At 49.8% G+C, this 14,747-nt stretch overlaps 1 protein-coding gene across 1 annotated transcript; it reads right to left on the bottom strand.

Moving 5' to 3' along the window:
* Positions 1 to 13,201: 13,201 nt before the first annotated feature.
* Positions 13,202 to 14,390, bottom strand: LOC119269676 (uncharacterized protein TP_0369-like). Its single transcript, XM_037551571.1, has one exon. It carries the CDS (start codon positions 14,364 to 14,366, stop codon positions 13,575 to 13,577), a length of 792 nt encoding a protein of 263 aa, XP_037407468.1. The 5' UTR covers positions 14,367 to 14,390; the 3' UTR covers positions 13,202 to 13,574.
* Between the last annotated feature and the right edge of the window lie 357 nt (positions 14,391 to 14,747).

The following is a 14,747-nucleotide window of genomic DNA, read 5'->3' as shown; positions in this document are numbered from 1 at the left end:
TTATTCCCTCTCTCATATTTTTGTAATAGAAATAATTGATGATAAAATAAATAAAATCAAATTATCCTATTCTCAAAATTTGAGAAAACTCAAATATGAAAATAACGAAATCCCCAACTCTCTCCGTGGGTCCTTGAGTTGCATAGAATTTTTAGGATCAAAACCAAAAGCAAATAAAATATGATATGCATTAATGATCTAATATATATAACATTCCAAATTGAAAATTTGGGATGTTACAGTTGGTGCATTGGCTGGTGACCTCCCCGAAACCACGTAAGATCACCGAGAAATTGTCAATGTCTTTCTTGATAGGGGCCATGAACACCGCCGCATCATCAGCATAAAGGGACATTGTTTGGCACCTAGTGGTTTGTGGGGTATCACTAACAAACTTTCTTCTTCACTCTAAGTTATATACTCTTGTACAGATGCCCTGGCACAATGAACTATTTCTGGGTGTGTATCCAAATGAAGCAAACAGGCAATGGGGTTTTACCCCCACATGAATGGCGGTTTAGTCTGAGAATCATCCCTCCAACAAGACACTTCTAATTCAGTGAGTTGTGGACTTGGTAGCCCTGTTTTTATCATGCTAGTACAGACGGGGGTTTGCAATCATTGCAGTTGTACGCGCCAATGCGACATTTCAATAAATTAAATTATTTTGTCAGAAAAAATATTCGCTAATGAACAGTCATAGTTTTGCCTTTAGCGATATGCCAAACATTTTGCAACATAAGGAGCACGATGGTACATATCTGCAAAGAAAGTTAAGTAGACGCACAAAACAACATTATGCATACACACAATGGTCAAATGAACATATATGCCTCCCGCAAAAAATATATGAACATATACGCCAATCTAAAATCGGGAATGAGATGGATAATTCCTCAGTGCACCCCCGTACACAAGTACGTGCAGCTAGAGACACGAGTGGGCGGCCTACAAAGCCGGTATATGACTATGTCTATGCAAACTCTATGCGAGTATATTCTGACTTCGGATACAATCTGCTGAAAGTTAGTTTTCTACCATGACCGTGATAAGCCGTCTAGGCCACATACGCATCCGCTGTCCATTTCTGCTTTGAGATACTATCATTTTCTAGTTTGTTGGCAAAGTTTGCCTTGTTTCAAAGCACTCCATCTGTAAATAAGAACGTTTATAGATCACTAAAGCAGTGGCCTAAGTAATTTTATATTACTGTAGTTGACAGAGGGAGTGTACTACACAAAGTTTCGTTGAGCTTTAAAAAAAATAAGTGTATCATAATGTCCATTGTGCAGCAACAAAATAGAAGTACACCTGTTTCAGACTGAATTTGATGGTACACAACGAATTTCTTTCCATTGTAAATGAGCTTGATTAGCTTTACCCCGCAAAAAAAAAGAGATTGATTAGCTTTAAGATACTAGGAAAACAAGGATTTTATCATGAATGGGCGAAGCTGGCCTTACATCAGTATAGCCAGAAAATGGCATTGGCAATCAAGTACTCGTGACCGGCGGCTTGATCCGGGGCACTTTGAAGTGGCCGTAGCTTAGCTACGAGTGGACGTATCGCGGCCTAGCTTGCTACCGTATCAAGCGTGCCCACGTCAACGTCGAAGTCGAGGGCTTTGCTTTGCGCCCATGGTCATGGAGCATAATCATCATCCGTATCCCATCCCAAATCCCATCACCCCGTGTGGATCAATTCCGCGTCCGTCACGTACGAGCTCCGCCCGCGCGGCCGGGCGGCCGAGCAGACCGCCAGCGGGACCCGGTCACATGCCCGACCGGGTCCTGTCCCTTGGTCCCATGGCAGCGCCACGGCTCGCCAGCAGGCACCAGCTCACCCCGACGGCGACGTTGCTCGCTCTAGCCTAGCGCACGATGGATGGAGCCATGCACGACGACGCGACCTGATCGACCGAGGAGACCGCCCGCGTCTCCGCGTGGATCCCTGCTTCGGGCCAAAGCATGCATGCAGCCGATGGGGTCGCGTCGCGGTCAGTGCGGCACGCGGGAGTCGCGGGGCCGGCAACGCGACGCGAGCGGGTGTACGAGCCGGCACGCCGGGGCAAGGGCGATGGGGCCATGGATTGGAGGTTGTTGATAGTCAAATTTGGCAGATTAAAAATATGAATCATGATGCTAATGTGCTAAGCTGAAGATTGTTTTTTAACTGAAGATATACACACGCTGATGGAGTTGGGGAGGTAAGAGTACAGGAAGTTGAAGATTTAGACTCCAGTTTTGTTCACGTACAACCACCATCAGATATAAGATGAAGACGGGGCTACGGTTGAGATATGCTTGATTATTTTGGAGCACAGAGAGGAGCGAACGTCACTGGTTATACTATTTTTATTATCAAGGAAACCAGGTTCCTATGTAGATTTTGAATGTACAGATAAGGACCAAATCTTGTAAAACAGAGTTGTAACCAAATCAGTCTCCTGATCGATCAAAGGATCAAAGTCCAGATCGCCCTATATATACATAGGGTCGGAGGCCGATAGAGGGACACCCAACATCGACAAAAACATATCTACTTTATTTCCACGCATAGCTTTTCTTTTCTTTTCGTTTTCCCCATCGACTCCTTTGTTCTTGCCTGCAAGTTCAGAGATCGCCGTGGCAGTAGGCCAACCCTACGCCGCTGCACCCGGAAAACGGGACCTAGACGTCGCTTAGGTTCCGTTTGCCGTTGATCCTTGAAGATTCGTCCAGGAGAATCAAGTTTTCTTTGAGATCAGCAAGAAAAAGGCCGTTCTGTTCCTCATACAGCAAAAGACAGCAAAAGAGAAGACCAGCTAGATTGTTGATCACTTCAGGAATTGAGTGTGTTGATGTGCATACGATTTTTGCCATCAACAGAGGTTAAGGTTAACGTGCCGTCCCGGCTGCAGCGCGCCGCGACACGCGCGACCAAATCCACGGACGGACCCGACCGAATCCAATCCAATGGAATCGAATCAAGACGGCCCGGGTCCCGCGACCGCGAGAACAGGTGGAGCCGCGGCCCGCGGGAATCTCCAGCTGCATGCATGCCGATCTGACACAGTTCGTACGTTCGCGGGAGCTTGACCGCACTGCGTGGCTGCGCGCAGGAGCAGACCGAGTGGCCTGGACACGGTCGCTACGCGGGCAACAGTTCCCGGTTACCCTGCCCTGGCCCCTACCCGGGAGGGACGACGCCATTCACGGTCTGTTTCGCCGCTCGGTCCGGCAGCATAGCACGGTGTCGGGTGACCATTTTCGTTTTCGAGCGGTGCCGTGCGAGAAAACTGCTGCAGGAGAATTCGGCAGGCACGAAACCACGTCTCGTTTGCCTGAAAAAAGTAATACTACAAGGCGGTAATGCAGACTCACTGTTTCTGCGTGAAGCAAACTCGATATTTGTTCTGCGGAGGTCCGTGTCAGTCTTGCTGTCTTTGGAGTTTGTTAGACTGTATTTACATGTGTATATTGTAACGTTGTATACCACCTCATTATATATATATATATATATATATATATATATATGTGATAGGCCACCTCTAGAGGATTGTGCCGGTTCCCCCAAAGCCTATTGTCTTACTCCCTCCGTTCCAAAATATAGCGCGCCCACGCTTTTCGAGGTTCAACTTTGATCATAAATTTAACCCACGAGACCGACTGCGGCGGGATCAAAAATTATATAATTAAAAACTTTTTTTGAATACGAATTCATTGGTATAATTTTTTCGCCCGCCGCAATCGGTCTTGTTGATTAAATTAATGGTCAAAGTTGAAGCACGGAAACCGAGGACGCGCTATATTTTGGAACGGAGGGAGTACATGGTATCACGCTAGGTTACGTCCGCTTCCGCCTAAAAACCCTAAACCGCCGCCGCCGCCGCCGCCGCCACCGCCGCTGCCGCCGCGCCCACCGCCGCCGTCGCCCGACTGCTATGACGTCCGCCGCTGCGTCCGGCTCCACCGCCACCGGTTTTCTGCCGGCCTCCCTCGCGGCACTTCTCTCGAGGCCGCTGGATGCCGCCTCCCTTCAGGCGCCGATCGGGACACGGAGCGTCGGCTCCCTCTTCGCGCTCCCGCCGGCTGCTATTTCGCCCGGGCAGGCGCTTGTGGCCCACACCACCGCCGCCCCGTCAACCGCGGCTGTCGCGCCCTCGGCCACTGCGCCGCTGGTGGCGGAGGACGTCGCGCTGGCAGGCTTCGCGGCGTCAACCGCGGCCATCGCGCCCTCTGTCACCGCGCCGGCTGCCCATCCGACTGTCTCCACAGTGTTCTCACCTCAGCCAGTCTCCTCGATGGGATCGCAGCCGCCGCCGCCGTTTCACTTCGGCCATCTCATCACCATCAAGTTGTCGTCGGACAATTACATCTTCTGGCGCGCGCAGGTTCTTCCGCTTCTTGGGAGTCACTACCTGCTTGGCTATGTCGACGGCTCTCTCCCTTGCCCTCCTGCGCTGGTTGACAGCGTGCATGGTCCGGTCTATAATCCGGCTCACCGTGTCTGGACAGGGCAGGATCAGGCGAACCTCTCCTCCATCCAGGGGTCGCTCTCTCCGGCCGTTGCTGGGCTTGTTGTCTTCGCCAAGACGTCCCACGAGGCATGGACTATTCTTGAGCGCTCGTTTGCGGCACAGTCGCAGGCTCGTGTATCTGGGCTCCGTCGCCAACTTGGGGAGTGTCAGAAGCTTGACTCCACCGTCACTGAGTTCTACAACAAAGTCAAGAGTCTCGCCGACACGCTGGCCTCCATTGGACAGCCCCTCACCGACTTCGAGTTCAACTCGTTTATCGTCAATGGTCTTGATGAGGAGTATGACGCCCTAGTCGAGATCATCAATGAGAGGGGCAACTCCACGCCCATGCCAGCACACGAGGTCTTTTCACGCCTCCTGCTTACTGAGCAACGAGTCGAGACGCGCCGATCCAGGGGCAACGGCGCCCTCTCGGCAAACGCCGCCACCAAGGGTGGTCGCTCCTCTGCTTCATCCAGGGCTTCTTCGGGGCAGTCACCACCACCCGCCTCGGCCCCTCCTCCTACTGCGACGCTACCAGGGGCTGGCGGTCCACGTGTGTGCCAGCTTTGTGGTCGCGATGGGCACTGGGCCTCGAAGTGTCACAAGCACTTCCAGTGGGGTTTTCTTGGTCTTGGCAATGACGGGAAGGATACACGCAACTTTGCTCGTCAGGTCGCCATGGCTGATCGTCCACCGCCGCAGAAGCCACAGGGACACACTCAGTCCTACTCCATTGATCCCCACTAGTACATGGACTCTGGGGCGACAGAGCACCTGACCAGTGAGATGGGGAAGCTTCACACTCGTGAACCCTACCATGGCTCCGACAAGATCCACACCGCCAATGGAGCAGGTATGCACATCTCTCATATTGGTCAAGCATCACTTCTCACTAGACATGCCAATAGGAGTCTTCAACTTCGCAATGTTCTTCGAGTTCCATCTGTGACACGTAATCTTCTTTCAGTTCCTAAACTCACTCGTGATAATAATGTGCTTTGTGAATTTCATCCTTTTGATCTTTTTATTAAGGATCGGGGCACGAGGGACATTCTTCTTAGTGGGCGGCTCTGCCAAGGTCTTTATCGTCTGGAGCATCCTGGCGTCGCTCGCGTCTTCAGTGGAGTTCGGGTATCTCCGTCACAGTGGCATGCTCGTCTTGGTCACCCGGCCACACCTATTGTCCGGCATGTTTTGCGTCGTCATGAGCTTCCTAGTGTGTCTAGTAATAAAGATGTAGCAGTGTGTGATGCTTGTCAGCAGGGGAAGAGTCATCAACTTCCTTTTTCGGAGTCCAGTCGTGAGGTGAAACATCCTTTAGAACTTGTGTTTTCAGATGTATGGGGTCCTGCTCAGACTTCTGTTAGTGGTCATAATTATTATATCAGTTTTGTTGATGCTTACAGCCGCTTTACCTGGCTTTATCTTATCAAACGTAAATCTGATGTGTTTGACATTTTTGTTCAGTTCCAAAAACATGTTGAACGCCTTCTCAAGCACAAAATTATTCATGTTCAGTCGGACTGGGGTGGCGAGTATCGCAACCTCAACTCCTTCTTTCAGTCGCTTGGGATCACTCACCGTTTAGCATGTCCACATACACATCAACAGAATGGTTCAGTAGAACGTAAGCATCATCACATTGTTGAAGCTGGTCTGACTCTTTTAGCCCATGCATCTGTTCCGTTTCGTTTTTGGAGTGATGCTTTCACCACTGCATGTTTTCTCATCAATCGTACTCCCACTCGTGTTTTGAATATGAAGACTCCCATTGAAGTTCTCCTTAATGAACAACCGGACTACACATTTCTCAAGGTGTTTGGGTGTGCTTGCTGGCTCCATCTCCGTCCATATAACAAGCGTAAGCTCGAGTTTCGTTCCAAGAAGTGTGTTTTTCTTGGTTATAGCTCTCTTCATAAAGGATACAAATGTCTTCATGTTCCCACTAATCGTGTCTACATCTCTCGGGATATTGTGTTTGATGAGCATGTTTTTCCCTTTGCCAACCTCCCTGTGTCCACTACCGAGCCACCTGTCATGCATTCATCCTCTGTTGCTTCTGACCAATTTGATGATGTTGCATATTCTCCTCTATTGTTGCCTAACCATGGTGCAGGCACTGGTCGTGGGGCTCGTTTGGAGATTCTGGAAGCGCCATCTTCCTCTTCGTCGCCATCGCCTTCATCCTCGGCACCTTCTGTTGTGCATGAGGAGCACATGGCGCCCCTGCATGGCCTCGGTTTCCGTGCTCATGCACGGCCGATCGACGTCCTGGTCCGGTCGCCTCTGGCTTCTGGGCTGCCTTCGCCATCGTCGCGCCCTGCAACTCCGTCGACTGGGCCGGCCTCCTCGGTCCCCGTCTCGCCCAGGGCGTCGGGGCAGTCATCACCAGGCCTGGCCTCGCCCGCCCCTGCCTCGCCCAGGGTGTCTGGGCCCTTCTCACCAGGGCCGGCCTCGCCTGCTCTCGCCTCGCCAAGGCCGTCTGGGCCGGTGTCACCGGAGCTGGCCTCGCCCACCCTCGGTTCGCCCATGGCCTCTGAGCCCCTGTCGTCGGGCCAGTCTTCGCCATGCAGCCCGGAGTCGTCTGTCCCGAGCTCGCCTGAGGTGATTCCTGCATCTCCGGCGACCGTCACGTCTCCGTCACCTTCGCCTCCGCCGGCTCCTGCTGCTGCTCTACGTCCACATACGCGCAGTCGGAGTGGCATTTTTCAGCCTAAGCAACGTCACGATGGCACAGTTGCTTGGTTAGCGGCGTGCATGTCTGCTGCTCTCGCAGATCCATCCTCTGAGCCACGCACGTATCAAGCTGCTATGCGCATTCCTCATTGGAGAGAGGCCATGGAGCAGGAGTATCAAGCGCTTCTTCGCAATCAGACATGGACTCTTGTTCCTCCACAATCACGGGTAAATGTCATTGATTCCAAATGGGTTTTCAAAGTGAAGAGGCATTCTGATGGGTCCATTGAGCGCTATAAGGCTCGTCTGGTTGCTCGTGGTTTTCGACAGCGTTTTGGACTTGGCTATGAAGACACCTTCAGTCCAGTGGTCAAGCCTACTACCATCAGACTTCTTCTTTCTCTGGCTGTTACTCGAGGTTGGTTTCTTCGTCAGCTTGATGTTCAAAATGCTTTTCTTCATGGTGTCTTGGCGGAGGAGGTTTACATGCGCCAGCCTCCGGATTTCTCTGATCCGGATCGCCCTGATCATCTCTGTCGTCTGTCCAAGGCAATTTATGGTCTGAAGCAGGCTCCTCGTGCTTGGCATGCTCGTCTTGCAATGGCTCTTCATGCTCATGGTTTTGCATCATCAACTGCTGACTCCTCATTGTTTCTTCTTCAAAGGCCTGAGGTTACTATGTACTTGTTGGTCTATGTAGATGATATCATTTTGGTCAGCTCCTCTCAGTCGGCTGCTATTGCGCTTGTTCGCTCACTTGGTGCTGATTTTGCGGTCAAGGACCTTGGGAAGCTTCATTACTTTCTTGGTGTGGAGGTTACTTCTCGTGCTGTTGGCCTTGTTATGACGCAGAAGAAGTACTCTCTGGATTTGTTGCAGCGAGCTGGGATGCTTAAGTGCAAACCGACGACTACACCCATGTCTACCACTGATAAGCTCAATGCTGTTGATGGTGTGCTTCTTTCTTCTTCTGATGCGACCGAGTACCGGAGTATTGTTGGTGGGCTCCAGTACTTGACGATCACGCGACCAGACATTTCCTATGCTGTTAACCGAGTCTGCCAGTATCTGCAGTCACCCCGTGACACTCATTGGTCTGCTGTTAAGCGGATTTTGCGCTATATTCGTTTCACGGTGGCTCATGGTTTGCATATTCGGCCGTCTGACTCTGGTTGTCTTTCAGCATATTCTGATGCAGGCTGGGCTGGCAATCCGGATGACAGGCGATCCACGGGGGGTTATGCTGTCTTCTTTGGCTCTAACCTGATTGCCTGGAGTGCTCGGAAACAGGCTACTGTCTCGCGTAGCAGTACTGAGGCTGAGTATAAGGCTATGGCCAATGCCACATCAGAGATTATCTGGGTACAGTCCTTGCTTCAGGAGTTAAGTATACCCCAATCACAGCCTCCTGTTCTTTGGTGTGATAACATCGGTGCTACATACCTTTCTGCAAATCCGGTATTCCATGCCCGAACGAAACACATTGAAGTTGACTATCACTTTGTGCGTGAGCGTGTCTCTCAGAAGCAACTACAGATCAAGTTTATTTCTTCCAAGGATCAACTTGCTGACATCTTCACTAAGCCATTGCCTTTGCCACAGTTTGAGACTTGCAGGCGCAATCTTACCCTTCTAGATTCATTAGACAGTGGCTAAGATTAAGGGAGGGTGTTAGACTGTATTTACATGTGTATATTGTAACGTTGTATACCACCTCATTATATATATATGTGATAGGCCACCCCTAGAGGGTTGTGCCGGTTCCCCCCAAAGCCTATTGTCTTACAGAGTTCACTTCGTCGGGTCAGTGGCGAGCAACTGGCCACTTCCATGCGTCAAGCTCTTGACTCTGAAAGAAACCGGAGAGAGACGCTCGGCTGGATCCGCGTTTTTTCTGGCAACTGCGGATTATTCCGAGCTGGTTGTTCCTCAAAGAAGCTTGGCTGCCACTGCAAGAACCTGACGCAGTGAACCTGGAGCGAGAACCTGTCAAGAGGGGCCGGGTCACTGCCGTCCAGTGAAGACACGGCCGATCGGGTCGCGGTCGGTCAATGCGGCACGCCGGGCTCGCCGCGTCGCTGGCTCAGCCTCGGCGCCAGGCCAGGAGCGGGGTCGCGCAGGAGGCGACGGCACGTCAGGTAAAGTATAGGGTGGTGGATCCATCAGTGTGGATGGCACCACAGTCTACACTGTGTATGGTAGCACAGCGCCGGCCGTGTAGGGCACCGCAACGCGCGTGACCAGATCTACGGACGGACCGGACCGGACCGGACAAAAGTCATCGGGATCGCTTCAAAGACGTACGGGTCCCGCGACCTCGAGAAGAGATCGACACGGACGCGGGGAATCTTGAACCCTGCGTGCCTTGGACACGGTCGCCACGCGGCGTGAAAATGAACAAAAATAGCTCTTATCTAAAACTTCAACACAAAATGACTCCTAAAAATATTTCACGAAATGGCCTTCTTTTGCATGACATCCGCGGCTAGGGCGCCATGCTAAAGAGCATGACGCCCCGGGCTAGGGCGCCATGGTAGCGACATGCAGCATGATGCCCCGGCCTAGCGCGCCATGCCGAATAGCATGTCGCCCTAGCCCCGGGCGTCATGCAAAAGGGGTCATTTCGTGAAATATATTCAGATTGGGGCCATTTTGTGTTGAAGTTTCAAATAAGGGTCATTTTTATCCATTTTCACCCACGCGAGCAACAACACCTAGTTTTTCTTAGAAAAAACTTCAGAATTAGTATTACTCATGTTATGACAGTACAAATAACACAAAAATCATAAAAGTTATACGCATGTTTATAGACCACTCAGTGCCATCGTCATCACCCCTCATCACCGCAACCGGACCAAACTTGTTGTGGTAGGCAATAGGAAAGTCGTCGTTGCTAAGGCCCCACAGGACCAGCACAGCAGAACAACAACCGTCGTCAATGAAAAGAAGTATTGATCGGAACGATCCAACCTACAGACATACGAACGAAGACGAATAAAGATTGGATCCACTGAAGACCAACACCGACCTAATCTCATGAGATCCACTGGAGACACACCTCCACGCACCCTCCGACAACACTAGATGCATCACTAGAATGGGGGCCAAGCGAGGAGAACTTTATTCCATTTTCAGGGAGCCGCCTCCCGCCTCATCTTCCTAAATAAGACACAACCCTAAACAAACTCATAAAAACACCTGAAAAAAAAAGGAAAATCCCTCCCGCCGACAAGGGCCGCTTTCACACCGCCTCCATGGCCCAAGGGCCGCTGGAGACGAGATGGGCTATTGGTGGCTCCAACAGGAGGTAGAGAAGCTCTAAGTTCTTTCTTGGAGAGGAGACGACAGCTCTAGATACGTATTTCTATAACGGCTCCTAGTTACCAGGGTAACTAGGTCACCAAAAAATTTCTAAGTCCATATCGGACCATTGAACACGGCAGATCCTATTTGGCGTGTAGGTTGCCAAATAGGCCAACCCTATTTGGCGCGTCGGTTGCTACTTAGCGACCGAGCGCGTATCCATTAGCTCTTTCCGATTTTAGAAAGGTTCTAAAAATTTCCAAACTGGTTTTCCTTTTTTGTGTTTTTTTTCTTTCTTTCCTTTTTCCCTTTTTTCATTCCTTGCTTTTCTTATTTTTTCAGGTTCATTTTTATTACTTTATCTAATTCCCAGTTTCCTCTTCTTTTTGAAATTGTGAATATTTTCTGAAGTCATGACTAGTTTTTAATAAGCTATTTTTGAAATAATGCACATCAAATTTATGAATTTTTTTAAAATCGTGAACATTTTTTACAAATTCGTGATTTTGTTTGAAAGAACGAACATTTTTTGGGAATCTGCAAATATATCTTAATTCGCGAAGATTTTCTGAAATCACGAGTATTTTCAAAATCATGATTTTTTTACAAATTCATGATTTTATTTGAAATAGTGAACATTCTTTGCTAATTTGTGAACATATTGTCAATGAAAAATTAACTTGGGAATTTTATTTTGTAATTCACAAACATTTTTTGAATCGAAGAACTTTTTTGAAATCCACAAACAGTTTTTTTGAATTGTTTGAACATTTTCTTAATTCCTGAACATTATTTGAATTTTCAAACATTTATTCAATTTCATGATCATTTTCGTAAATCATGAATGGTTTCTGATTTTTTGAACATTTGTTTTTCAAATCATTGATATTTTGGAATGTACAAACTTTTTTAAAATCACAAAAAAATGAATCTGCAAACATTTTATGTTTTCTTAGACATTTTATTTCAAATTTCGATACTTTTTCGAAATCCCGAATTAGTTAAAATAAGAAATAGATAAAATAAAAAAGAAATGGAAAAATATAGCGGCCCGCACATGGGCAGGTCCAGAAGGGCACATTAGGGGGAGCGGGGGTGCGGCATTTGGGCCTGCCCTACCGGAGACGACGCCATTCACGTCTGTTTCGCCGGCCCGGCAAAGAGTAGCACTGTGCCGGCTACTTCACAAAACAAAAACAAAAGGCACTGTGCCGGGTGAGGCTTCTTGTTTTCGAGTGGTGTCATACGGGAAAAACTGTCGCAGAAGAACTTGCTACCCACCAAGTCGTGCCTCGCCTCTGTTCACAATATAGGACGTTTACGTTTTAAAACGGCCTATGTTGATTAACAGAGGTGCCTGCAGTTTCTTGACGGAGACGAGGCTGCAGTTGGCACGCAGGATCTCTGGTTCTCCAGGCCCTGCCCCTGCCCCTGCACCGACATGCTGGCTCCAGCCAGAATCCAAACACAACAGCCAACACATGCTCCTGCCGCAGCCAACACACAGCTACTGATGTATCCAGCTTCAGCCCTCAATTCAGTTTTGAACGACGGGGTCAGAAAACCCGCCATGCAGTGATGATACAGTCACGGTAAGATTTAGTGGACTCCTTTGCACCTCCTGGCATCAGTAGACAGATATCCCTGGGAAAAAGCTTCGCTAGCATCCTCGTCGCATGGGCACAGGGACTCTGCAACTGAATAAGAGCTTCACAAGTGCAATACGGTCAGACAGACAAAGTGAGATTTTAGTGGATCAGACTTGAATTCACAACGAATCCATTCCACTGCTAAAAGCGCTAGCAGCATTGTACCAAAGCTCCACCGCATTTCCTCTTTTTAACGGTCGACGAAGTGCTAGTAATGGGATTGGGATGTTGAATATGGAATAAGTATGAACCTTTATGACCGGCCCAATACAGAATATGCAGACAGAGCATCCATGAGGAACAAAGATTTGCCCTTTGCTCTATTGGTTGGACCGTGTATTCCTGATACGGAATAGACAGACAACTCCTGTATAGTAGTACGAAGAAGATCCTCAACACATCATTGCCAGTTTTCTATCAAGACAAGATTTCAGATATGCTGGCGACCAATCTCTAGTTCATACAGCTGGGAAAGGCAACAAGTGTTCCTTGATAATAAAAACAAGTGGGGGATCATGGAGTTCCAATAAGCTACATTTTCTGTTTGCTTGAACTACTTCGACAGCTAAGCCATCGATTTCTTTTGGAAATCCAGAATCACAGCTCCATAGACCTGACGAAGATGGTGTTCACCGACTATACTCTGAACAATATTTAAACCTGGGTTTAGACTAAAATTAGTCGACTGCCTGATTGTGCATCTCTCACATAGTCTAGTGTCTTGGTACTACTCTAAATTATGATTAAGGTATAAACTTCCTAAAACAATTTTAATATCTAGGTAAACATCAAAATGAAAATTCGGGGACACACCTTCAGCTAAGCAGCAGGCAGAGCCATATTTAACTCGGACCCTGAACACTGAACAGCACCATCAATTGCAGTAAAATTTATAACACCTGAACAATATTGCACCCATGATCCATTTCCATGTCCTACACGCGACCTCAAATACGATAAACGATGGATAGTTTGCAGAATCACATCGGCAAAAAGAACAGCAAAACTATCTTCTTCACCAAACGAAGCTGCAGTAGCTAACGAGCTCCAGTAAAGAATCCAGCTCCACAAGTGCAGTGCAAACTAATCTACATCACAATATCTCAAAATATGCCCAAGTTTACATCGTTCGATGTTAAAACTACATACTTTCGGAATGTAACCATAGTAAGGATCGATAAACCATATCTATTGGGGTAAATTAACACAGAAACATCCATACGAACACAATTATCTTGATCCATACCAAATAGTTCAAATGTCTCCTGACAGCTCAAATAGAGAGTTCATAAATAAGAGCAATGCCGCACTGGTGAGTGATACAACACATATTTTACAGGTGTAGCTAAAATTAACACCTGATCACGCGTAATGTACAAAATAATTCAAGCACACGAACTCAATCGCTGTGGCCGAAGGCAGCTGCCAAATGCAAACGCAATGGATCAATCGAGCAGGCCGGTCTTCCGCCACACTGCATTGCGTACCTGGCGGAGGTCCCTCCCCTTGAGCGTGCGCCCGGCGCCCTCCAGCACCGAGAAGGTCGTCATGGGCGACTCCCGCGCCCGCGAGCGCGCCACCATCTCGTGCGGCGGCAGCATCTCCTCGTCGTCCTCCTCCTCGTCCGGTTCACTCGCGAACGCCTCGAACGGCGGCCGCCGCATCCGCGCCACCGGCACATTCACCGGCGCAGACTGCGGCATTTGCATCGCCGGCGCCGGCGCCGGGCGGGGGATGGCGGGGATCATGCGCGGAAGGGCCGTCGCCGGAGACGCGGGAGACGTCGAGGCGGACGAGGCGGACGGGGGCGGCGAGAGAGGCCCGAGGCGCTCGGGGAGGGCCTCGAGGATGCCCCCCGGCGGGCGGCGGAGGCGGGGGCTAGGGTTTGCGGCGCGGAAGGAGGAGATGAACAAGGGCCGGCGCGGCGGCGGCGGCTGCGGCCGCTCGGGAGATCCGACCCCCGAGCCGAAGAGGTCGTCCTCGTCGAGCTCGAAGGCCGCCGAGGCGGGCTGGTCGGCGGCGGCCGCGCGGGGGAGGAATGCGCCGAGGAAGCGCTCGGAGCTGGGCGAGCTCTTGTGGCGCGCGCGATCCATGGCGGGGCGAGGCGAGGCTGTGCGGGCGGGCGGGCGGGCGGTGTAACGGCTGGCGCCGGATTCGCGATTGACGGCAGACGTCACCGGTGGGGAGGCGGCGATCCGGCAGCGCAGTAGGGGAGGGATGCGTGCCGGCGCGGGCATCGGTGGGTCCGCGGGTTTGTTGGACTCTGCTGCCTTTGGCCTTTGGGGAAGAACGGAGCCACCAAGGTTATGCTGCTGGGGTTTTCAGATCCGTGCAGTACTTTTTTTTTCACGGCAGGGGTTCTGAGTTTTCCTTTCTGACATTCTTTGTAGTACTATACCTGATTTCTTCATAAATATTTGGCCACATAAGTACATCACTTAGCATGACTGTAGTGTTAATATTATACTACTTCGTCGGTAAAGAAATGGGTGAAGTAGTGATCTAAACGCTTTTATATTTCTTTTAAAGGAAGTTGCTCCTTTGATTCAAAAGAGTTAGGTCCTGTTTGGAACAAAAAAAACTTAGGGAGATTTCACATAACACTGCGTTTGGATGTC

The sequence above is a fragment of the Triticum dicoccoides genome, chromosome 3A (assembly GCF_002162155.2).
Source record: "Triticum dicoccoides isolate Atlit2015 ecotype Zavitan chromosome 3A, WEW_v2.0, whole genome shotgun sequence".
In the NCBI taxonomy this organism is placed as follows: domain Eukaryota; kingdom Viridiplantae; phylum Streptophyta; class Magnoliopsida; order Poales; family Poaceae; genus Triticum; species Triticum dicoccoides.
The sequence above is the reverse complement of the archived record's forward strand: the minus strand, read 5'-3'. Positions and strand labels throughout refer to the sequence as shown.

Coding starts and splice junctions, on each gene's coding strand:
- LOC119269676 (XM_037551571.1), bottom strand. CDS start 14,366: ATGCCCGCGCCGGCACGCATCCCTCCCCTACTGCGCTGCCGGATCGCC.